The sequence below is a fragment of the Delphinapterus leucas genome, chromosome 11 (assembly GCF_059928025.1).
Source record: "Delphinapterus leucas isolate spDelLeu-1000000601 "Yukka" chromosome 11, BTC_Dleu_Yukka2, whole genome shotgun sequence".
In the NCBI taxonomy this organism is placed as follows: domain Eukaryota; kingdom Metazoa; phylum Chordata; class Mammalia; order Artiodactyla; family Monodontidae; genus Delphinapterus; species Delphinapterus leucas.
Genome location: NC_143139.1, coordinates 6324124 through 6346636, shown reverse-complemented (window position 1 = coordinate 6346636; position 22513 = coordinate 6324124). Strand labels below are relative to the sequence as shown.

The window sequence follows — 22513 nt, the reverse complement described above, 5'->3', positions numbered from 1 at the left end:
CATCTGGGTGTCACTCCACAAGCTCTCCGGCTGTCACACCCCAACCAGCCAGTGCCTGCCAAGACCCACATCCCGGGGACCAGTTCCCGCCTGGCTCCTGCTCTGTCCCCTGGTCACAGAGCAAGTCCCCTCCCTAATGGCTTCGAGGAGGCTTGAAAGGTCCCCCTAAAAGCCCCCACGTCACTTCTCCTGCCTCTGTTCTCACTCCCCATCTTCCTCGCTTGCCCGTGAGCAAATCCATCCACTGGACTCAAAAACCGTTCCTGGCTCCGAGGGGAATCGCAGCAGTTAAAGTCTGAACTGACTGGGAGCAGGGCGGTGGCCGAAGTGTCCCCGGGGTGATCTTGGGATCCTGGCAGGCTTTTATCAAGTTCCTCCCTTTCATTTAATCCCTTCTCTCTTCCAGCAGGTGTCACCATCCCTCCCCCTCTCCCTCTAATCTCGTGGGTCCCTAGTCATTGTCATTGTCGCCACCCCCAAATTATCCTGATTAAGTACGAGCTTCTCCAGTCACCTTGCCGGCAGCCTCCTGTCCCCGCCGCGACTTCCCACAGATCACAGGGGGCACAGACTGTGGAGGGGAGCAGCCCCAGTACTTACACTGCACACATGCCTTTCAGTTTGTGTCTTTCAGCTTATAAATCAGAGCTGTCCATCTTTGCTGTGGGGTGTGAGAAGGGTGGTTATTAGCAGCAGCATTCTCCTCTGGAAGGGGGAGTGGCTGTTTTTTTAGGTCTTTGAAGAAAGGATGGGGAGATGCCTGAGGTATCTTGGAGGAGAAGTGGTTTGGGATGTTGGGATGCTCTGGCCCTTCCGGTCCTTCAGCCTGAGCGTCAGTCAGCAGCAGGTGAAGAGAAGAGAGAAAGGAGGGCTGTCCTTGTCCATTAGGCGCTGGGTCCAGCGGGAGGATGGAGGCTTAGGTGATGTGGCTGCCAGGGCTATCCTGCCTCAGTGGACATAGAAAGAAATGAACATGCCTTGTGCGGGTCGTGGCCGTGAGGTTGTGTGCCCAGTGCTGGGTGGGGCATCTGACTGGGCCCTATTTCTTGAGGACGAGGAACCCTCAGAGGAGGGATGGGATGGAGGACACCATTTACCCCTTGCTTGGCCTTGGGGGCCTTGCATTTTCAGCCGGGGACGTTGGCCCCTGGGGTGCCACTGAGGTGGAGATGGTCCCTGAAGACAGAGGGGGGCAGACAAAGGGGGCACAGGGGCTCTGAGCACCACGTGGCTTGTGAGATGCTGCCCTGGAAGGGAACAGCTCCGGGCAGACTCCTGAGTTTTCCATTTCAGGACCGGACTGCCCCGCGGGCATGGAGTACAAGGCATGCGTGTCCCCCTGCCCCAGAGACTGCCGGAGCCTGCACGTCAGTGAAGTGTGTCAGCAGCAGTGCGTGGATGGCTGCAGCTGCCCTGGTAATGACTTCCCACTTTACTTACAGATCTGAGACCTCGCCGGTGCCCTTGGCTTGGGGAAGCAGGATGAAGGACACCTGTGCTTGTTCCCCATTGCCGACATCAGAGGCCTTTGATTTAGTTTTTAAAAGTCTTTGTATGGAGTGATGAGGATCGAGCTGGTATTTATTTCTAATTTATGTTTTCCTGTTGCACTGTATCCGTGAAAGCACGTGTGTCTGGGGAATAGAAGGATGGTCTGGGCTCCAAGAGTGACTTTGTTTGGGGAGCACGTGGCCCTATCTGAGCTGCAGTGTTTTCTCAGTTAAGCGTCAGGGAATTGTCTGGGAGAAAGATAGTCTCAACTGTTTCCTAGGCTTGTCGTGTGAGCTCAGCTGAAAAAGAACTTTGCATCAGGAAGTCTTTCTCAGGAGAGACCTTGTGAGCTTTGGTGGAAAGATCTGGTTAAGTACTGAGAGTGTGTGTTTTGACTCACGACTTCTCTACTGGAGGAACTTGAACAAAACCCTTGCCTCCTTTCTTCATCTGATAGGATGGAGATAAATAATTTTCCCCCCGCTCTCCCACTGCATTGCTGTGAAAGATAAACATAGCACAAGTTCTTTGAGCTTCCTGGAAGAAGCCTTCAGGCTAGACTCCTGGCTTCCCTACTGGAAGCCCTTTGAACAAACCTGTTTCCCCCATTTCTTCGTCACTAGAGTGGAGATAAATAGCCCTCCTCGCTCTCATTGCAAACCGTGAAAGATAAGCATCGCAGAACGAGTCCTTTGAGCTTCCTGCAAGAAGCCCTGAGTTGATGATCACCCCGGGGGCTTCTGTGGTTGTGAGATGAGTAATGATGATGCCAAGGTCGAGTCTTTTTGCCTTGTTCCCCTTGACCCAGAGGGACAGCTCCTTGACGGAGGCCGCTGTGTGGAAAGTGCCGAGTGTTCCTGCGTACATTCTGGGAAGCGGTACCCTCCGGGCGCCTCTCTCTCAAGAGACTGCAACACCTGGTAATTGGGGCCGAGCAGTGTGGTCTGCGAGAGCTGCCTGGGTCTGGGGGAGGGGCAGCTGGGCCGGCAGGGGCAGTGAGGGCACCGGCAGTAGAACAGGCCCTGGCCTGGGCTGGGGGTGGTGGTGAAGGCCCCTTCGCGTGCAGACACCATCTCTAGCTCTCCCCCCAGCCGTGCTTTAATAAGTGACTCTCTCTCCCTGTTGCCTCTGCTTTGCTTGAGCCAGTTTCCTCCAGAAGCCCCTCTGGTGCTCCCTGGGCTGGGTCTGTCTGTCCCCTGCAAACGGGGGGAGGAGAACGCCTCCAGACCTCTTCGCTGGCTACCTTTCCCTACTGGGCAGTCTTCCAGGAGTCTCAAGGGCTGCCCAGCATGGACCAGGGTGTTACCCCTGTCAGCAGCCAGCCCTTCCTCCGGTCTTCTACCAGCTGTGTGTGTGTACGCATATGTGCATGTGTGTGTGTGTGTTTGGAATTTGACTTAGTGCTTAAGTCAAAACTTAAGCACTTAAAACAAACCCCCTAGGTTTCCCTCTTCTTCTATCTGTCTGTTGGGGTTTCTTCCCCTTGGCATTGTCTCCATGATTCCTCTGTGGCCAAAGCCCCTTCCTGTACACCTTCAGCCTCATGAAGCCCCCTCAGGCGTGAGCGCCTTTCTTCTCTCAGACCTCTCCCCTGGGGCTGTGGGATGGGCAGTGCACTCTCTAAATCCATTCAGGGATGCCTGCGTTTGCAGACCCACCTGTAACCCGTGCTTCTCTCCCCAACAGCATTTGCCGAAACAGCCAGTGGGTCTGCAGCAACGAGGAGTGTCCAGGTAGGTGAGCTTCCCCTCCCCTCTGCCCTCCTCCCAGTGGAGAGGTACAGCCTCCCTTCCTAGACTTGGGAGGACCACCTGGCCAGGCAGGGAAAGGCGGTCTCTGCGCAGGTTGGATGCAACCCCCGACCGCAGCTCCAGTGCAGAACCAGTTGTGCTAACCCTCTCCTCCTGGGCCGGCAGGGGGAGGTCCCCCGGCAACCGAAAGGGGAGACTGCACCTGGGAACTCTTTCATTGTCCTTTTCCCTTCACCTGTTTGCTCAAAGGATTATGGTTGAACGTGCTGTGAAAACTGCAAGGTCACAGGTGACTAAACAAAGATGAAGCAAATTCCTTGGAAAATTAAGAGGAAGAAGGGCCTGGTAATTCTTTAAGCTAGAAGTGAGAAATTTCTGGAATTTTCTGGAATGCCTTATCCAAAGATCTTGGCAGGATCCAAGAGCTAGGAAAACCAGGTCACTCAATGATCCCTCCTACCCTGTCCCTGCCCTGGAAAATCTATTTAGGAAAAGTTTCCTTATAATTTCTGCCCTTTCCTTTCTCCTCTGTTTAGCCCCAACTCTATTCTATCTACTGCAGATTTTACCCATTCAAAGCTCCCTCTGCCTCACCTTCCCGATGACCCTGGCTCTTCTCCTGATGCTTCTCCCCTTTTGACCATCACATCATGTGATGTTTGCTATGTGTTAGGCATGGTGTTCAGTACTTTACATGTATTACATCATCACCACAACCTATGAAGAAGGTGCAGTTTATTCTCATTTTACAAAGGAGGAAACAGAGAGGTTAAGTAACTCACCCGAAGTCACACAGCTGCTATGAGACAGAGACAAGATTCAGACTCACAACCACCTGACTTCTATTTTGCCTTTCCCTTTACTCTCCTTCCTAGTGCTCGGTCCATCCCTTTGCAGGAGGATCTTTGCCATCGTTCATGAACCCTGGAGAGGCCCCATGCTTAGTTAAAGACCGTCTCAGCCTCATTCAAATGCTGGATACTACTTTGGGATCCCCATGTTTGTAGAATGCAATAAAAGACTGCAAGGCAAATAGCCAAATGATAGGCTCCCCTCCTGTTGGCCCCAAGAGACCACATTGGCTTTGGTGGGCTGGCAGGGGGTTGAGCTTACATACCTGGGATCATATTTGGGGTCTGTGGCTTTAGAGTCACTTAGGACTTATCCAGTGCCCACTATACTGGGAAAATTCTAGAACTAGATGGAAACTAGATGGAAAGTGGGCCCCAGGACTTAGTCAATTAGTCTGGCCCAGGGATGGCCAACCAGCCGTTTATCTTCTGTGCAATTCTTGAAGGAAGCACAAAGAACAAAAGATGCTCTTGCAAGTGGTATCAGTGCTCCAATTTAACATAATCATACCCTGTGAAAGACCTAAAGAGTCATTTGAAAGCCGTGAGTTCGATGTAATGGACCTGTGAGAAAGCTTTTAATATCTAAATAATAAGCATTTATTGGATAAGATCTGTGAGGTACAGCGGGTGGGATTAGGAATTTAGCTTACTGTGTTTTGTCAGATTGACTACTAGATTAGGAATTCTTAATAGCAACTTTCTATAGGGAGGGTCTTCCTTCCATCCATCCATCCAACCATTCATCCATCCATCTATCCAATCACCCGTCCAACCATCTACCCATCCATCCATCCACCCATCTACCATTTAATCATCCACCCAACCACCTAACAATCAATCCAGCCATCCATCCATCCATCCATCCACCCATCCGTCCATCCATCCACCTACCCACCCATCCATCCATCCACCTACCCGTCCAACCATCTAACCATCCATCCATCCATCCATCTACCATTTAATCATCCACCCAGCCACCTAACAATCAATCCAGCCACCCAGCCATCCAGCCATCCACCCATCCGTCCATCCATCCACCTACCCACCCATCCATCCATCCATCCATCCGTCCATCTGTCCATCCAACAATTATTTCAAAACCCACTGTGTACATGATGGAATGCTTAGTCTGGAGTAGACAATGTAACCCCCTGGTCTTCAATTCAAAATTTGGGTGGTAACTTTGCTGAGGATGCACGAAATTTTCTTGATGCCTTGATGGGAAGAGAGCTAGTTCCAGCTCTGAGGTCTACTGAGTGGTTTGATGTTGTACAACACAACCAATAACCTCTTGCTCTGCACGTTCAAAGCCCTGACCCTCTTTTTCTAGATCTGGAGCTTAGTTGGTCCTTGCATCCCTGTCCATTTCTACCTGTAGCACACAGCATATTTCTACACCTGCCGAGAGTCAGCTGGCAGGGGGGCTGTCTTATCTCCCAGGGTGAAGATTGCTGGCAGAGCTTCTGATGGGAAGGTTCTGGAAGGGAATATGTCTGGCTCTGCTAGTAAAGCAAAGAGCAGGCTGGGGCTTCTCTGCAGTCCCTGGAGGAGCTGACATTGTGATTCTTAGAAATAGAGATCTGGGTTTTGATTCCCTGGAGTAAGATGAGAGTGTACGAGTTGTCTATTGCTGTATAACAAAGGGCCCCCAAACTTAGCAAACAATAAACATTTATTATCTTAGAGTTTCTGTACGTCTGGAATCTGCGTGTGGCTTAGCCGGGTACCTCTGGTTCAAGATTTCTCATGAAATTGCAGTCAAGTTGTTGACTGGGGCTGTGGCCTCATCTGAAGGTTCCTCTGTAGTGAAGGGAGTCACTCGGAAGCTCACTCATGTGATGGTGGCCAGGCCTTGGTCCCTCACCTTGTGGATCTCCCCTTGGGGCTGCCTCGTGACATGACAGCTGGCGTCCTCTAGGGTGAGTGACCTCAGAGAGAATGAGGCAGAACAGCCAAGACAGAAGCCACAGTCTTTTAAAAACCTGCTCTCCAAAGTGACATCTTTCACTTCTGCTGTATTATATTTGCTAGAAACAAGACCACATGTCCAGCCTGCATTCAAGGTGAGGGCATCACACAAGATGTGAATACAGGAGGTGGGGACCATGGAGCGGGGGGACCTTAAAGTCTACGTAGCACAGAGAACCTCATGTTTGGGAGTGAGAGGGAGAAAACAATCACTGAGGAGAGCATCGGTCTGTATGGAGAGGGGCTGGAGCTTCTGTTACAGGCTCCTTAGGCCTTCACTGCTCCTGGCACACCTCTGTTCTGGTTAGGATTAGGGCAGCCCCAGGTGCCTGGGGCTCTGCTAATTTAGTTTCCACTGAATCATAAATATTTGGTTGGGATCAATGAGGAAGGAGCATGCCTGTTAGTAGGGACTATTCCTCAAACAAATAAAGCTGTGCTGACAGAATTTCAAACTCCTGGCTGGAGCTGGGAAGTTTATTTGAGGCCCAAGTCCTGTGAACGTGGAAAGGTAGCGTGGTCCTGGGCCTGGGAGCGTGAGCTGTGGATTCAGCCTGGTAGGCTTACCAGCTGGGTGACTTTTGGCAAACTGCTTGACCACTTGCAGCCTCAGTTTCCTCATCTGTCAAATAGGATGATAACAGCAGCTTCATCCCATGAGAGCTGTGGTTACTTGACACACAGCAAGTACTCGGTAAACATTAGGTGTTTTCATCGTCACAGCCAGAGCTGTTTCATTAAGCAGGGTCAGAGAAGGATGGAGACACGAAGGAGCCCGGGATGGGGAGGGGTGGTGCAACGCAGAGTGTGGCTGGGACAGGTGGGGCAGGAGGCAAGACAGAGCCTGAGCCTTCCCTGGGCTTGGTGGCATGGAGGCCCATGCACCTGCCTGGTCTGGAGCCGGAGGGAGGACCTTGGTGCAACGCATTGCTCGTTTGATTCGGGATAATTTCTGATGCCTTCAAAGCCATCCCTGTCATTCAGCTTTGGGATTCAAGCTGGCTGTTCTGAAGCCTCTGGGAAGGAAGATAAACTTCCACGTTGGGGTTCCTGGAGTCTCACCAGACCTCCTTCAGGCCAGGCCATGCGTCGCCTTTTCCTCTGCTTTCTCCACGTCCAGACCTGGATGTACCTGTGCTCCTTGGCACTTGCCACGTGTGCCCAGTATCCCCATGAAATGAAACTTGTTGGAAACTGCAGCCACCCCATACGGCAGTACTGGCCGGTGTCAAGTGCTATGAACTCTGGAGTCTGACGGAACGCCCATGTTCAAATTCCTCTTGGGCCACTCTGGGGCCTTGGGCGAGATTTTCTCCGTGCCTCAGTTTTCTCTTCTGTAAACTGGGAATAATAATGCCAGCCTCACCAGAGCAGTAAATGAGGTAGTGCCCATAGAGCACTTAGAAATGCGTCTTGCATGTTTGGTTGAGATTATGTTAATGTGATTTAGAGGCAGGCTTTGGTGAACATTTATGCTGGGAGGAAGCCTGAGTTGCTTTGCAGAAGGCCTGTGGGCTGGCCTTTCTGTAGCCGCGTGGAAAAGGGTAGAAGCCAATGAGCTGAGCAGGACAGCCCCGTGGAGACTCCTTTCCTGCGAACAAAGGGGCTTATTTAGAAGAGGTAACATGTTTCCATCAAATGAGAGACTGTTCTTCTCTTCTTTTTTTCCATGAGGGAGGATTCTTATTCATGTAGTGGACTCGCTTTAACTCCTGGCTGTTCTTGGTTTTATGCTATTTGCTATTTTAAGAATCACCTGCTTTGCACGCATTCACCGAACTTTTATTGCCCACCTGCTGCGTCCATTGGTGGCCAGCGGCTTGTCAGGCTGCCTTTTGCTGACCAGCTGTCTGGGAATGTCTTGGGCATCCTCTTGGCAGAACTTGGGCGTCATGGGGACCTCTGGGCAGAGCTTGGGCGAGTGTCAACGTGTGGCCCATTCTTCTGGCTCCTGTTCCAGCCACCGGGCCCACGGCTCCCTAGCACCTCACTCAGCTGTGTTCCTGGGTTTCCCGTGTGGTCAGCCCCATCCCTCAATTGTACCAAGGAGATAAGCTAAATATAATACAGTATTTAGATTTCTGATTCCCGAGAAACTCCAGAACGCCAATCAGGGGGAGGTCAGAGCAGGAGATCAGATCAGAGGATTAGATTCTGACCCAGAAGTTTTGCTTTCGAATGTTTGCATATTTTCTCGTTGACCCCTCTTTTCCTGAGCGTTGTCAGAGATAATGCAAGTTCAATTTCTTACTCAGATAAGAGTGCTGTTGAGAAAACAAAGAGAGGTTGGGGGAGGAATTCCCACCCATCGCACTGCAATGGGGTCAAGACATGTGATACAAAGGGCCGTGTCATTCTGTTTGTAGAATGATGGTGGCTTCCGAAAAATAGCCATTTTAAAAAGGCTTTCTTGTGACACCCGTGGATTTGGAATTCCACCGGGGCTGCAATCATTCGGGATGACCCTGGCCCCTAACTCATTGCCTGTTCTGCTCGGACTTCCACAAACAGTGACCCGTCACTCGTGCCCTCCTTGTGGGGCAATGCAATGGGGAGGCACGATCTGCTTCTACTCACACTTCTGACACCACATGTGTGTGTGTGTTTCCCCCCCCGACAACAACCAATCCTCTGACTTTCTGGACACCACCCGGGTGTCCTACAATTCAGTTCAGTTCTGACCCTGACTACCCAGAATTAGCACAGACCCCGCAGGTGAAGGGCTCCGTCCACGTGCTCCTGCTTCTGATGGCAGCTATAATTGTTAGAATGGCTCACAGAACTCAGGCAAACACTTTACATACTATTAGTGGTTTATTACAAAAAATATTCTAAAGGAGACAAATGACCAGCCAGATGGAGATGTACACAGGGTGAGCTCTGGAAGGGCGCTGGGCACAGCAGCTTGTGTCCCTGTGGAGTTGGGGTGTCCTACATGTAAATATGTTCACCAACCTGGAAGCCCTCCCAACTCTGTTTATTAAGAGTTTTTATGGAGGTTTTACTATATAAGCACGACTGACGATTATTATTTCTTTAAAGATATTTTTGATGAGGACCATTTTTAAAGTCTTTATTGAATTTGTTACAATGTTGCTTCTGTTTTATGTTTTGTTTTTATGGCTGCCAGGCATGTGGGATCTTAGCTTCCCGACCAAGGGTCGAACCCGAAGTCCCAACCACTGGACCGCCAGGGAAGTCCCTAAGCCTGGTTGATCATTAACTCAATCTCCAGCCCCTCTCCCTTCCCTGGAGTTTGGGGGATGGGACTGAAAGTCCCAACCCTCTAATCATACTTAGGTCTTTCTGTAACCAGTTCCCATCCTGAAGCTCTCGAGGGACCCGCTAAGAGGGGCTTCATTAGAACACAAGATGCTCCTCTCACCCAGGACATTCCTAGGGCTCTAGAAGCTCTGTGTCAGGAATCAGGGACAAAGACATGTATATTTCTTCTTATCACAGAAGATGACGCTGGTGAGGATGATCTGGGGCCTCCCTATTTTCTCCTAATTTCTCTGGGCTGAGTGTGCCCTCCTGGCCCACTCCATCTTAGAAGGGGTTAATTGCTCTGGGGACCAGGCAGAGGGACGCTCACTGTAACCTGGGGCTACTCGCCCTCCCCCTGCCTTCCAGCACATACCAAGGGCAGGGCCACACCTGGACCCAAAGCCGGTCCTGCCCCTCCCCCCGGCCACCTCCCCTCGCCGCCCCCCCATGCCTGCTGTGTCTTTCAGTGCAAATCTGGGCATGAAGTGGCAGGCAGGGGGCCGATGGGGCTTGTCTTTGACAGGTGGACAGCTGGAACCCCTCTCAGGCCTTTGGGGGCCCCTGACTGTGTGACTGGGTTCAGCATCAGCCCCTGGAGATGGGTCCAGGTGGGACCGGCTGTAGGACCCTTCTGGGAGAACTGGGGGTGCAGAGCAGAGCGGCGCTATGGAGGATGATCCTCTGCTCTTTGGAGGCCAGGGGGCACTGGGAGGGCAAGGAGGGCCCCTACTTTATGGAATGGCTGTGGTGTGTGTCTGCTTTGCTTTCTCTATAGAGTAGAAGGCAAGGAGGAGAGGAAACGGGTAAAGGGAGGCTGGGGAGGGTTCCAGATGCGGGCCTCGGCTTCAGTGGGTCTGCTGTGGGCTGAGCTGGGGTTGGGCCAGTAGGGAGTCACTGGCGGCATTAGCAAAGCCCCCCTCGCCCAGCACGGACGACCTGCGGTCCGAGGTGCACTGGGCCAGCACCACGGGCCGGCACTGGGGCCTGGGAGGACGGAGTAGCTGTTGGGTGGGTGCGCGTCTAGGGCTCGAGCGGCAGGGTGATGCCGGGGCGTCCTCGTACCCATCCCCAGACGCGTCAGCTGGCTCGGGCAGTGGTGGGAACATGGGCAGATGGGGTCCTGGGCCCCCATTGGCCCCAGCTGAAGTCACAGCATGGATTTGCCCAGGAGGAGGCCTGAGGGCTGCCCCTCGGCTGGCGAGGGGGTGAGGATTGGGTCCTGGCCCCTGTACTGCTGGGCTCTCCCTTCCCCCATCACTGCTCTGGGCGGCCTTTCTGCCCTCTTGCCCTCAGGGACTCTCGTGGAGGGGGGAGTGCCCACAATGGCAGCGCAGAGAAAGGCCTCTGCAGGCCCGAGGCCCTTGGCCCCAGCAGAGCCAGAACCTGGAGCGGCCGTGGGGAAGGGCTGGGGGCCACGGTGAACCCAGAGAGCAGAGCCGGAGCCACGGGTTCTGGTCTGGCTCTGCCACTCCTTGGGTGTGGCTGTCACTCCCCTGAGGCGTGGAACTGACCCAGCCGGCCCTGACCTCTCAGGGCCAGAGGAGTGGGGCCTGAATAGAGTCCTCCCGTGGAGCCCCTTTATAGGCTGTGGTGAGGGGCACCCCCAGGAGGTGCCCTGCTGGGACACCCGCTCTCCGCTCCCCTGTGTCCCCCAGGGCACCCGCTGGGACACACACTCTCCCCTCCCCTGTGTCCCCCAGGGCACCCGCTGGGACACACACCCTCCCCTCCCCTGTGTCCCCCAGGGGACCCACTGGGACACCCACTCTCCCCTCCCCTGTGTCCCACCAGGGGACCCGCTGGGACACACACTCTCCCCTTCCCTGTGTCCCCCCAGGGGAATGTCTCATCACAGGACAATCCCACTTCAAGAGCTTTGACAACAGGCACTTCACCTTCAGTGGGGTCTGCCAGTACCTGCTGGCCCGGGACTGCCAGGACCACTCCTTCTCCATCATCATAGAGACTGTCCAGGTGAGCCTCGCCAGGCAGCCCCAGGGCAACCGCGGGGGTGAGGGGGGCAAGATGGCCCCGTGTGCGCGTTCTTCCTCTGGACAGCCGAGCAAAGGGGAAGACAGACAGGGCGCACAGGGCTCCCCTGAGGACCCTGAGCGCCTGTGGAACAACAGGCCCAAGGAACAAGGGCAAGCAAGGCCTAGAATCCTGATGAAGGACCAGAGCAGGATGGTGCTGGGCCGGGGGAGGCCTGGGCTTTGGGCCTCTCTGTGGCATAACCCCGGGTCCTTCCCAGAGATGGTTCTGGGACCGGGGAGTGGTTCCGTGTGGGAAGGGCTGCGTAGGTGGAGGGCTTTCCCCGAGTGGATGGGTCGGGGGCTGGGCTGCAGAGCTGGCGGGGGTTTGGTGACGTCCCTCGGCGTGCCCCTCCCGGCAGTGTGCCGACGACCCCGACGCGGTCTGCACCCGCTCGGTCACCGTCCGCCTGCCCAGCCAGCACAGCAACGTCGTGAAGCTGAAGCACGGGGGAGGCGTTGCCATGGATGGTCAGGACATCCAGATCCCCCTCCTGCAAGGTGGGTGCCCTCCTCCCCCACAGGCCCCCCGCCCAGCTCACCCTCAGCGCCCCCGCCTCTCAGCAGTGCTCGCTGCCACCTCTTCTGCGCAAATGTGCAGGAGAGCTAACTTTGGAGGGCAGGCTGGGTGTCCTGGCCTGCCTCCTGCAAGAAAGGAAGGCTTCCTGGAGGAGGAGGAGCAGAGGAAGCTGGCTGGGGGCGGGGTGGCTGGTGATGGGTCAGACCCCAAGATGTCATGGGGCAAAGCCAGATGACCCCATGACCTGTAGGAAAATCTACCTGTTCAGTGACTTTGCCAGGTTGTTATGCACCATTTTGCACAGCCTGTTTCCAACCTTCACCCTCAAAGGGGCTACCAGACCCCTCCCCTCTTCTTCTTCTTCTTCAAGACCACTGGCCAGCCCATGGCCCATTATCCCGGCTTTGCACATGGTGAACTTGAGGGTGCCTATGTGTGTTAATGCTATGTGTGTCTCTCCGGGGAAGAGGTATGCCTCCTACCTCTTCCCCAGAGAAAACTGCCGTTTCAGCTGTGCGCAGAGCACCAGTCAGCCGTGAGGACTGAGTAACTTAGCCTGGAAACATGTGCAACAGCAGAGGGGCCCAGGAAATGCTCAGGGGTGAGGGGTTCGATGGGAAACGGACCCAGGCTCAGGGCACCTGCCTCAGCTAAGGATGCAGTAGCCTCTGCTTCCCCCTTGTGGCAGTACAGGGAATGGCAGGCTACAGCAGGGATAGATATGGAGGCGCCTTCCTGGGGGAGCCCGATTTGCACTACACCCACCCTGATCACCTTGCCTCTGAGACACCCCCCCCACCTTAAGCCTCATGGACATCCCCAGCTGCCCCCTAACTCACTGCTTTCATTGCTACAGTCCTTTGTGAGATACCCCATCTTTCCCTACGATCCATCTGCCTGCCGCTCTCCTGCCCTCTCCCCATCTTAGCCTAAATCCCGTCCTTGCTGGGTTCCAGGTGACCTCCGCATCCAGCACACCGTGATGGCCTCCGTGCACCTCAGCTACGGGGAGGACCTGCAGATAGACTGGGACGGCCGCGGGAGGCTGCTGGTGAAGGTAGGTGCCCTCCTGAGCACGGCCACCCTGCAGCCAGACCTTACAAAGTCCCCGTTGTGCTCTGGGGGGAGAGCTCAAGGGTGGGAGGGGAATTCCTTTCTCCCCCGGCCCTGCGCCCCCAGAGTGAGGAACAGGCCTCTCTGTGTATAAGAGGCTGGTGTTTGCTGTCTGGGCGCCGCTTGTTCACCCCGGGAGTTCCCGGGTGCTGGGCTCTGGTACCCCAAGGGGTGTCCGGACTGGGTGGGCTCATGCGGGGCTGGGGAAGCAGTTGATTTGCTGCCCAGGCTCCTGGCTGCAACCAGGCCTGGAATCAGGGGGTGTTCCCCGGGGCGGGGCGCTCACAGTGGGACTCACAGCCCCAAGACCCTGTGTCCTGTACCCACTGCCTGTGAAAGGTTGTCCTGGGAACTACCGAATCCCTCCCGTGGTCCCGGGGCCTCTGCAGCCTAGGGGCCACTTCCTCTGCTTTCTGTGGCCCTAGAGTCATGCTTGGAGAGGGAGCCATATATTTCACAGGGCTTCCAGATACATTTTTTCCCTCTGGAAATTTCCCTAGAAGGTATTGTCACTGCCATTTCATAAACGAAGCAAGCAAGGCTCATGGGGGCTGGGAGACGCGCCCAGGACTGCGCACCCGATCAGCTCCCCGGGCAGTGTCACCCCCAGTAGACCAGCGCTTCTCACTTTTAGGTCTTCAGATGCCTTTGCGCTCTTCAAAATTATGGAAAACCCCGAGATCTTTTATGGAGGTTATAGCCATTGATATTTACCAGATTAGAAATTAAATCAGAGACATTTATTAATTCATTAAAAAATAACAATAGTAAAGCGACTACACATTGATATAAACATTAAAAAATCTGTTTTCCGAAACAAAGTTAGGTAGTGAGAATACCATTGTTTTATGTTTCTGCAAATTTCTTTAATGGCTGGCTTAATGGAAGACAGCTGGAGTCTCGTCTGCTTCTGGGTTCAGTCTTCTGCAATATTACTTGTCGTGCAGACTCTGGAAAAGTCCACTGCGCACTTGTACAGAATGAGAGGGAAAAAGCCAAGCAACGTTTTCCTGTGATTATGAAAATAGTTTTGGCCTCGTGGACCCTTTGAAAGGGTCTCAGGGATCACCCCCTGCCATGGGTCCCATGTCCACGCTTTGAGAACCCCCGCCCTGAATACATTAGGATCCCTGGAGTGTCCCCTCCTGCTTCTGGAGATTCCGTGTTCCATAGGCCCTCGGTATGATCCCGTGATGGGCGCCTGGGGTGTCCTCGATGACATCCTGGTGGTCTCCATCCTCGTGATGTCATGTTCTTTCTTTCTCTTGTCTTTGAAGACCCTGAGAAAGTTCCAAGTTAACGCCTTTTTCTTTCTGTTATAAAAAATAAAACTGTGACCACACACTATAGAACATGAAGGTTTTTGGACATCTTATCAACCCCTCAAGTGCAGCTGGAAATAAAGATCCTGCCTTTTCTGGGGCAGGAAAGTGACTCCCAGTCATCTGGTTGCAGAGTGAGGGCAGAACTTGGGTCTCCTGCACCCTGGTCTTCGAGGGTGGTGCCCCCGTCAGCCGTCCCACTTTCTCAGGCATCTCCCACCACACCGAGAGGGTCTTGATCTGTCAGCTGCCCCTCCCCGCCTTCAGCAGGCACATATATCTTGGTCTTGTCTTGGGTGGCTGATCTCCCTGCCTCAGGTTTATCTGTCTCCTCTGAGGAGAGAAGGGGGACTTGTTTCTGTGGGAATGAGTTGCAGGGTTATCTCTGGGGCTGTGTTTGGTCAGTTTGGCTAAAGAGAAGAAGCCTTCCCTGGTCAAGACTCAGGATGGGGCAGACGACCCCGGGGCCTGGGGAATGCGCTATGTGTTTCGGCTGGAGGAGGAAAGGGGGCGTTTGTGGATGGGGTGGAGGGAACGTGTCCCCATGCTGACCCCGGGGTTTGTGGGGACCGCCGAGCTGAAGACCCCTGCTGGAGGTTAGGATGGCAGGGAGCGGCAGGGCGGGGCCCCCACCCCCCGGGGGGCAGCAGCTAGATATGGTGGGATGAGGGGCTGCCAGTGGCTCCCCGGGTGAGGCACGGGTCCCGAGGTTCAGGCAGCGGGGCCCTGCTGGCTGTGATGCAGGCGCAGCTCGGCATTAGGCCAAGCGGAGTAGAGGGGACTCTGACACTTTTCATCCTGTCAGAAGTGACACTGCTATTTCAGATAGCGAATAGCAAGTGCGTTCTCCAAGTCCCTGATCTCGGACAGTTGAGGCACTGCGGGCCGGGAGGAGGGCAGCCTGGCCTGGCTCCCACCAGCACGCGCACCCTCCTAACCCTTGCTGAGCCAACCTCTGAGACAAGCCCCGGGGATGGAAGGAGACAGGCGTAGAGAGTGGGGGAGGGTGGAGACGGCAGACCTGGTGGGTGTGCCAGAGGTGACCTGGGGAGCCTGAGGTGCTCAGGGCCTGAGAACTAGGAGGGAAGAGAGCGGACACTGAGACGGGGGTGAGGGGACAGACGCCTCCCCGGCTTCACTGCTTCGCCGGGGCTGGCCTTGGGTGTCGGCGTCCAGAGGGGAGCCTCGCTCACTCACGAATCCGTCCAGACACTGTTCAACCATCCACGCACCGAACTGGTGGCCGAGGTCCAACAGTGAAACAAAGCGGACCAGAATCCTGGCTTTGTTTAGTTTAAATTCTAATGGGGGGAGACGCACAGTAAGCAGACCAACAAGGAAACTGTGTCACGTGTTAGAAGGTGATAAATCCTGGCAGGGAGAGAGAGGGCAAGCAGAGGAGGGGCAGGAAGTGCTAGGTGGGGAGGATTGACGTTTTCATTGCGAGGTCAGGGGAGGGCTGGGGCCTGACGCGCCAACACTTGCTACTTGTCAAGCAAACGAGGAAACGCCACTCCGTCCTCTTTCTTATGAATGATATTTACTTGGGTTCGATTTATGTGGGTTCGGGACCCTCACTAGATTGTTGATCCTGCATCTTGTCAAGTCAGAGCTGGAAGGGGCTCCAGGAGATGACCTCACAGAGCCCGGCCCGAGCAGGCATCAGGACACAGGGAGGTTCCGCAGCCACAGTTTAACCCTGGTAAATTGCAGAGCAAGAGTCAGGGCCCTGGGCTCCCAGCTTCTGCTCCAGTTTGAACCAGGACCCCCCTCAATAGACACTAGCAGATGCCCCCGGCTGTACCGTGTGAGAGACAGGCTTGACTCCCCAAAACGTTCCTGAATGTGCATCCCGGACTCAGAAGCAGGAGAACAAGCCACGTGCCGGTGGCCTGCATCCCCCCCTGCTCACCCTCGCAGGCTGCCCTCGGGTCCTCGCTGACCCTACCTCCTCTGATCATGATCACAACCCCCGGGGTCCTCTTGGCTCGGGGCCTTTTTTCCTCAGTGATGCTCAGTGGCCAAGTCAAAATCAAGAAGTTAGGAAGGGGGACGGTGGCTGAGTGTTTAAGAATCCGCCTGCCAATGCAGGGGACACGGGTTCGAGCCCTGGTCCAGGAAGAATGAGAAGCCCGTGCACTGTAATGAAGAGTAGGCCCTGCTCGCCGCAACTAGGGAAAGCCTGTGCACAACAACGAAGACCCCATGCAGCCAAAAAAATAAATAAATAAAATAAATAAATTAAAAAAAAATAAAAAGAAGTTAGGAAGGTGTTTTTCTTTGTCACCCAATGTATGTTCTAAGAAGAGTTGCACCATAACAGCTCAGCCTGCTTCGCCCATGTGTGTGGCAGAGATAAGTGTGCAAGAAAGGGGCGCTGGCTTTGCACTCCATGCCCCTGGGCATCTCCTCTGACAGGCAGGGTGATGGAGCTCCGCCCATCCACTGGTCGCAGCTCTGTGACCTCAGGCAAGTTGCTGTCCCTCTCTGTGTCCCTGTCTTTAAGTGACAGGATAATCTCTAAACCCTTTCCTGCAGGACAGGTCTCTGACTCAAAGGATCTAAGAGGGGGCACGGAGCTGCCGGTAAAGATACTGCAGTTCCTGTTTTATTTTATTTTGCAGCCTAGGGCTTAGCTGTGGTTTATTAAATTCATATTTATTTTTCACCTGGGGATCGGTTTTGATGAAAACCATCTCATGAGAGCAAGGAAGCTGTGGCTGCTTTGGCGGCTGCTCCAAGGTGGTCTGTCCCCCGCAGCTGTCCCCGGTCTACTCGGGGAGGACGTGCGGCCTGTGCGGGAATTACAACGGCAACCAGGGGGACGACTTCCTGACGCCCGCGGGCCTGGCGGAGCCCCTGGTGGAGCACTTCGGAAACTCCTGGAAGCTGCGTGCGGACTGCGAGGACCTGCAGAAGCAGCCCAGCGACCCCTGCAGCCTCAACCCGCGCCTGAGTATGTGAGACCTGGACTGGGGTCTCCCTCGGGTTCCAGTGCATTCCGTGGACGGTGCGCCCACCACGGGGGAGGGGAGGGGCAGGCGCGCCCCCAGAACCCTGAGATTCCCCCGGGTTCCGGTGCATTCCGTGGATGGTGCGCCCACCGTTGGGGGAGGTGGGTCTTTGTTTTCACCATCAGCATTTGATGATCTTCATCTGGATCATTTATTCTTCAAAATCTCTTTATTGAGCACCCTCCGTGGGCCACACCCTGGGAAAGAAAAGAGTAGCCCGTAGTTCTTCCCCTGGACGCTCTCGGTCTCTTGGAGCAGCAATTAAATTATCGTAAGATAGATGCACGGGGCTGGCCATGCGCAGATTCGTCTGCGGTAGCGTCCTCAGGCCTACATCGACTGCCCCCTCTTATACCCTCTTACTCATCAGGGAACCGTTTCTCCCTAGGAAATGTGGTTGATTACGTATTTAAGCCATCAGGAAAGTAGATTGGTTGTGGAAGAAAAATCGCCATGATTCCCAGACCTGAGAGAATTTGTTTTTACCGCTGCTGCAGCGAGGGAGGGGCGGGGACGGGGATTTCCAGCCGGAGCCGGTGACCCTGGGGTGCGCGCGCGCGCGCATCGCCTGCGGCCGCCTCAGACCACGCCGCTCCTCTCCCCACAGCCAGATTCGCGGACGAGTCCTGCGCCATCCTGACGTCGCCCAAGTTCAAGGCCTGCCACGGCGCCGTGGGCCCGCTGCCCTACCTGCAGAACTGCCGCTACGACGTGTGCTCCTGCACCAACGGCAGAGACTGCCTGTGCGACGCGGTGGCCAACTACGCGGCGGCCTGTGCCCGGAGAGGCGTGCGCATCGGCTGGCGGGAGCCCAGCTTCTGCGGTGAGTGCCCTCCCCGCCCGCCGCCCTTCCAACGCCACGCCACCTAGCGGGATCCGCTCGGATGCCCTGCGGCCTCCGCGCTGGTCCTGTTCAGAGCGCTGTCTGAACGGGCCCAGGGCATCCCCTCCCGTCTCCTCTCGATTCTCATCTCCCCGAAGGACAGGGCGATGGGGACGGACCTGTACCTGGAGGGCAGGTTGACCCCCTACCTGGGGGCCTAGAACCTTGGCGTCCCTGCCTGGTAGAGATTTCCTGTGGTTGCTGCCACCTAGCGTGGGATGCATGTAGGGCCGGGTTGAGGAGTCAGTGGGTCCCTGCATCCCTGGAGGATCTGAGGAAGTGATGGGAGATGCAGGTACCAATTCTCTGCTTGTAACTTCAGGCAAACCGTCGGGGCAAGTCCCCGCCCACGTCTCCAGCACTGCGAGTCATATAAAGCAGAACAACATCCTTGTCCCCAGACGACGTGAGAGGCCCACCCTGCGCTGTTAGATGCCTGGCACCGGAGTTAGTATCTGCCCCACACTCTGGTCCCTGGCTGGTTGTTACTGTCGCTCTGGGAACATTTGCCGAGTGCCCTGCGTGGTGAGGCTGTAGCAGTGCTTCAGGGCCTCGACCTTCCTTTTTGAGGCACAGATGGAAGCTGCCTGCCTACTAGGTGCCTGTCACACTGAGCAAGAGAATTAGTAGATTAAGGTCGGGGTAACCAAGGAAGGCTTTCTGGAGGCGGTGCCCTTGACCAGGCTTTTAAAAGGCACTTTCTTGACAAAAATGTTGTTTCTGTTGGTGGAATAATAGTTGGGATGCCTAGAAGTGAAGGCATTCAAGGAGGATAAGGTCTAGTGGATACTGTGATTTATAGGGCAAAGTAGATGCGTTTGGAGACTAAAATGTCAGTGGTTCTGACAGAGCAGGAAAATAGGAACTACAAGAAACGGTAAAAGGTCTCAAAATCATGTATTTGAAGAGAAGTTTAGGTTTAGGGGCTCTAGAAGTGTCACTGTTTGGGGTCAAATGAGCCAACTTATGATTTGAGTCTAAGCCACCTTATAAAAACAAGAAGCAGAGACAAAGTAAGGACGAAACGGAACAAGTGTTTAGATGTGTGAGGTGGTGCCCCTGTCCCTCTAGCCCTGGGGTGTCACGGGGTCACGGGCCAGCAGCTGGGAGAACTGAGGCTGGGACCTCTCTGGGTAACTTGCTTCGAGCGCTTTACTTCACCCTCCAAAAACCCTTATCAGCACTTGCTGTTCAGAAATTGGGGGAATAATTTGGAGTAAGTGGCGTCTGTCTGTGACTGTGCTTTGGTTGTCCCCCAATGTTATAAATTATGCATCATCCCTGTGCTACAGCATCCGAGGGATTTCCTAATTTAGGACAGTCTCCCAGCATGCTGAGGGCTTACCGAAATATTCTTTAAACTTCAGGAGCAGCTGTTCTTAGCCTCCACCCAGAACAGAACAAGAGGGGGTGAGCTGACCCCGCAGCAGCGGGCGCTGAGCTTTGTTTAGAGTTTCCTGGCTCCTGAGGCAGGAAGTGTGGGTGGTGGGAAGGACCTGTCCCTGGAGACTTTTCAGGACAAGAGGAGTCTGTCTCTATGAGTTGAACCAGTGAAAACCAGCCAGGTGGTCACGGGTTGTCCCTCTGAGACCGGAGGAAGGTAGGCGGGATGCCTGGGTTCCTACCTTCATCCTGCACCTCATGTTCCCTTCCTGAGCAATGAACAGACTCCCTAAACCATTAACTGCATCCCCAAGAAGAGGCCACACTCACTGGGGGACACTCCTGGAGCAAGGCCTGATTGCGTAGCTGCTTTGCAGGGTGCTGTGAGGAGAGTCCGGAGAAGCACAACACATGTTTTGTTTTTTTGTTTTTTTGCGGTACGCGGGCCTCTCACTGTTGTGGCCTCTCCCGTTGCGGAGCACAGGCTCCGGATGCGCAGGCTCAGCGGCCATGGCTCACGGGCCCAGCCGCTCCGCGGCACGTGGGATCCTCCCAGACCGGGGCACGAACCCGCGTCCCCTGCATCGGCAGGCGGACTCTCAACCACTGCGCCACCAAGGAAGCCCACAACACATGTTTTTCCTTGTAAACTGGTTATGCTTCCTTTGGAAAGACAAGACCACGGGACTCTGGCAGGCAGGCAGGGACCAAGTCTTACTGTCTCTGCATCCCCCAGCCTAGCAGAGCCCCTGCCACGCTGTGGACACATAGCCAACATCTGCTAAACTGATGCACTTTACCTCCGGGGAAGAAGGAGCAATTTAACACAGCTCCGGGCCAGCTCCGCAGAGAGAAAAGCCTTCCTGCTCCTTCTGGGTGGGGGAAATTGCCCTTTTAGGCGTAGGCTCAATGGATTGGATGGGATTACCATCTTTATGATCTGCCTTAGCTCTAAATATTCATCCAATGACCCAGCCTCTCCGCTGGTTCAGAGAAAAGCCTGTGTCTCATATGGTTAAAACCCCTCCCCTCAAACACCACCCCCGGAGCAGTTGTAGGCAGGGAGGTTGCAGGGCTTGGCCGTTTCTGAGGTTCATGGCCAGGCTTTCCCTTTCCAGCTCCTGTGGAACACAGCCAGAGGGTTTCTGCTGTAGAAATGGCTTCTGACAGGGAGGGGAAGGGTTCTAATGGTCCCGGGAGGAGTGTCCCCAGTGAGATTCTCATTTCTTGGACGACAGCTGATCAGCAACGAGAAAGTGTTGTGAAAGAGCCTAGGGCCTCCCCCAACACCCCCCACCCCCCAGTAAAGAATTCCATCATCAGGGTGCTCGCGAGAGGGCCGTGAGTGCAGAGTGGGCTGAATGCTGGGTCCTCTTAGGAGAGGACCTTTGTCTGGAGCCTGTGGAGCTGGGACTGCATTTCCCCTGTTATCACAAGGGCCATAAAGCAACAAACATTCACCCCCTGCCAGGCTGGGCTCTACGCTCACTTAATCTTCATAGCGACCCAGGTGGACGTTATTTTTATATTCCAGAGAGGACAGTGCTAACTAGAGGTGGCACTGGGACTTGAACCCAGGAATTGGGGATCCGGCGCCTAGTCACTCCTTAGCTGCTTTGCCGTGTTGCCGTGCTTCCTGTCAGCCTGTGTCTGTTGTGCCGTTTCTGTGTGGGAGGCCGGGGGGTGGGGTGAGGGCTGTGGGTAGGTGGACGCTGCATGCGTGGCTGGGGCAGGTCTAAGGGTGTCCCTGCTCTCTGTGACCGTCACGTCCCCAAAGCCTGGTTCCTAGGGGACCATTTCCTTTCTAGAGCATAATGGTTAAGAGCGTGAGCTTTGGGGTCACAGAGAGCTGGGTTCAAATCCTGCCTCGGCCTCTACCTGGGAGGCGTGACCCTGATGAGTCACTAAGTTAAGTTTCAGGTTTCTTACCTCTGGGGGGGCGGGGTTGTGAGATCTAATGCACTGAGAGGCAGCCAAGGCATAAAACCCACGGTGAAGAGCAGGGTGTTCAGTAGGTGCTCAGTTAAGGGAGCTGTTATTGTTATTATCATCAGGGAAGAAATGCCCTTGCCCATCCCTGCCAGTCCTTTTGAATATTTACAGCCCTAAAATCCACCAGGATTTCTACTATGTCCCAGGCTTTGAGAATTCAGAGATGACCAAAGCATGGTCCCCCTGGTTAAGCAGAGGAGAAAACGTGTACGTCCGTGATTAAAACAGACGTTCGTGAAAATAAAAACACACTTTTGCTCACAGTGGGAAGAGAAGCAGTGACTGTACGGATATGACTGGGGGTCCCAGCGGCAAGGGGTGGCACCCCCGGTCCTAGAACCACAGTCCTGGTCATCTTAATGCTTCCACTGAGGCTGTCCTTCCCCCGCCCTCTCTTCTCAGCGCTGAGCTGCCCACGAGGCCAGGTGTACCTGCAGTGTGGGAGCCCCTGCAACCTCACCTGCCGCTCCCTCTCTTACCCGGACGAGGAATGCACTGAGGTCTGCCTGGAGGGCTGCTTCTGCCCGCTAGGGCTCTACCTGGATGAGACCGGGGCCTGTGTGCCCAAGGCCCAGTGCCCCTGTTACTACGACGGCGAGATCTTCCAGCCCGAAGACGTCTTCTCGGACCATCACACCATGTGGTAAGTCAAGCAGTGGGACTGGGGACCTCGGGAACGGCAGGGGCAGGGAAACGTTCCTCCATGTCCTTCATTTCACGGATGGGTAAACTGACGCCCAGGACAGGCAGTGCCCGTCCAGCATTGCACAGCAAGTCGGGAGCAAAGCTGAGATTTCACCCAGGTCTTCCGACTGCCTTGCTGTGCAGGGCACTGGAGCTCCAGGCTGGCGGCAGAAGTAAGTGGTGAACAGTAAGCCAGCTGTCACGTGTGGAGCCCATTTCTCTGTACCAGGTCTCAGCTTCC

At 54.8% G+C, this 22513-nt stretch overlaps 1 protein-coding gene across 1 annotated transcript in view; it reads left to right on the top strand.

Moving 5' to 3' along the window:
• Positions 1 to 22513, top strand: part of VWF (von Willebrand factor) — a 135936-nt gene that overhangs the window by 36322 nt on the left and 77101 nt on the right. Inside the window, exons 7-15 of the mRNA XM_022577360.3 lie at positions 1294 to 1416; positions 2300 to 2411; positions 3178 to 3224; positions 11169 to 11305; positions 11724 to 11862; positions 12838 to 12938; positions 17077 to 17272; positions 17938 to 18153; positions 21991 to 22231. Coding sequence (XP_022433068.2) covers positions 1294 to 1416; positions 2300 to 2411; positions 3178 to 3224; positions 11169 to 11305; positions 11724 to 11862; positions 12838 to 12938; positions 17077 to 17272; positions 17938 to 18153; positions 21991 to 22231 — 1312 coding nt within the window. The remainder of the gene's footprint in view (positions 1 to 1293; positions 1417 to 2299; positions 2412 to 3177; positions 3225 to 11168; positions 11306 to 11723; positions 11863 to 12837; positions 12939 to 17076; positions 17273 to 17937; positions 18154 to 21990; positions 22232 to 22513) is intronic.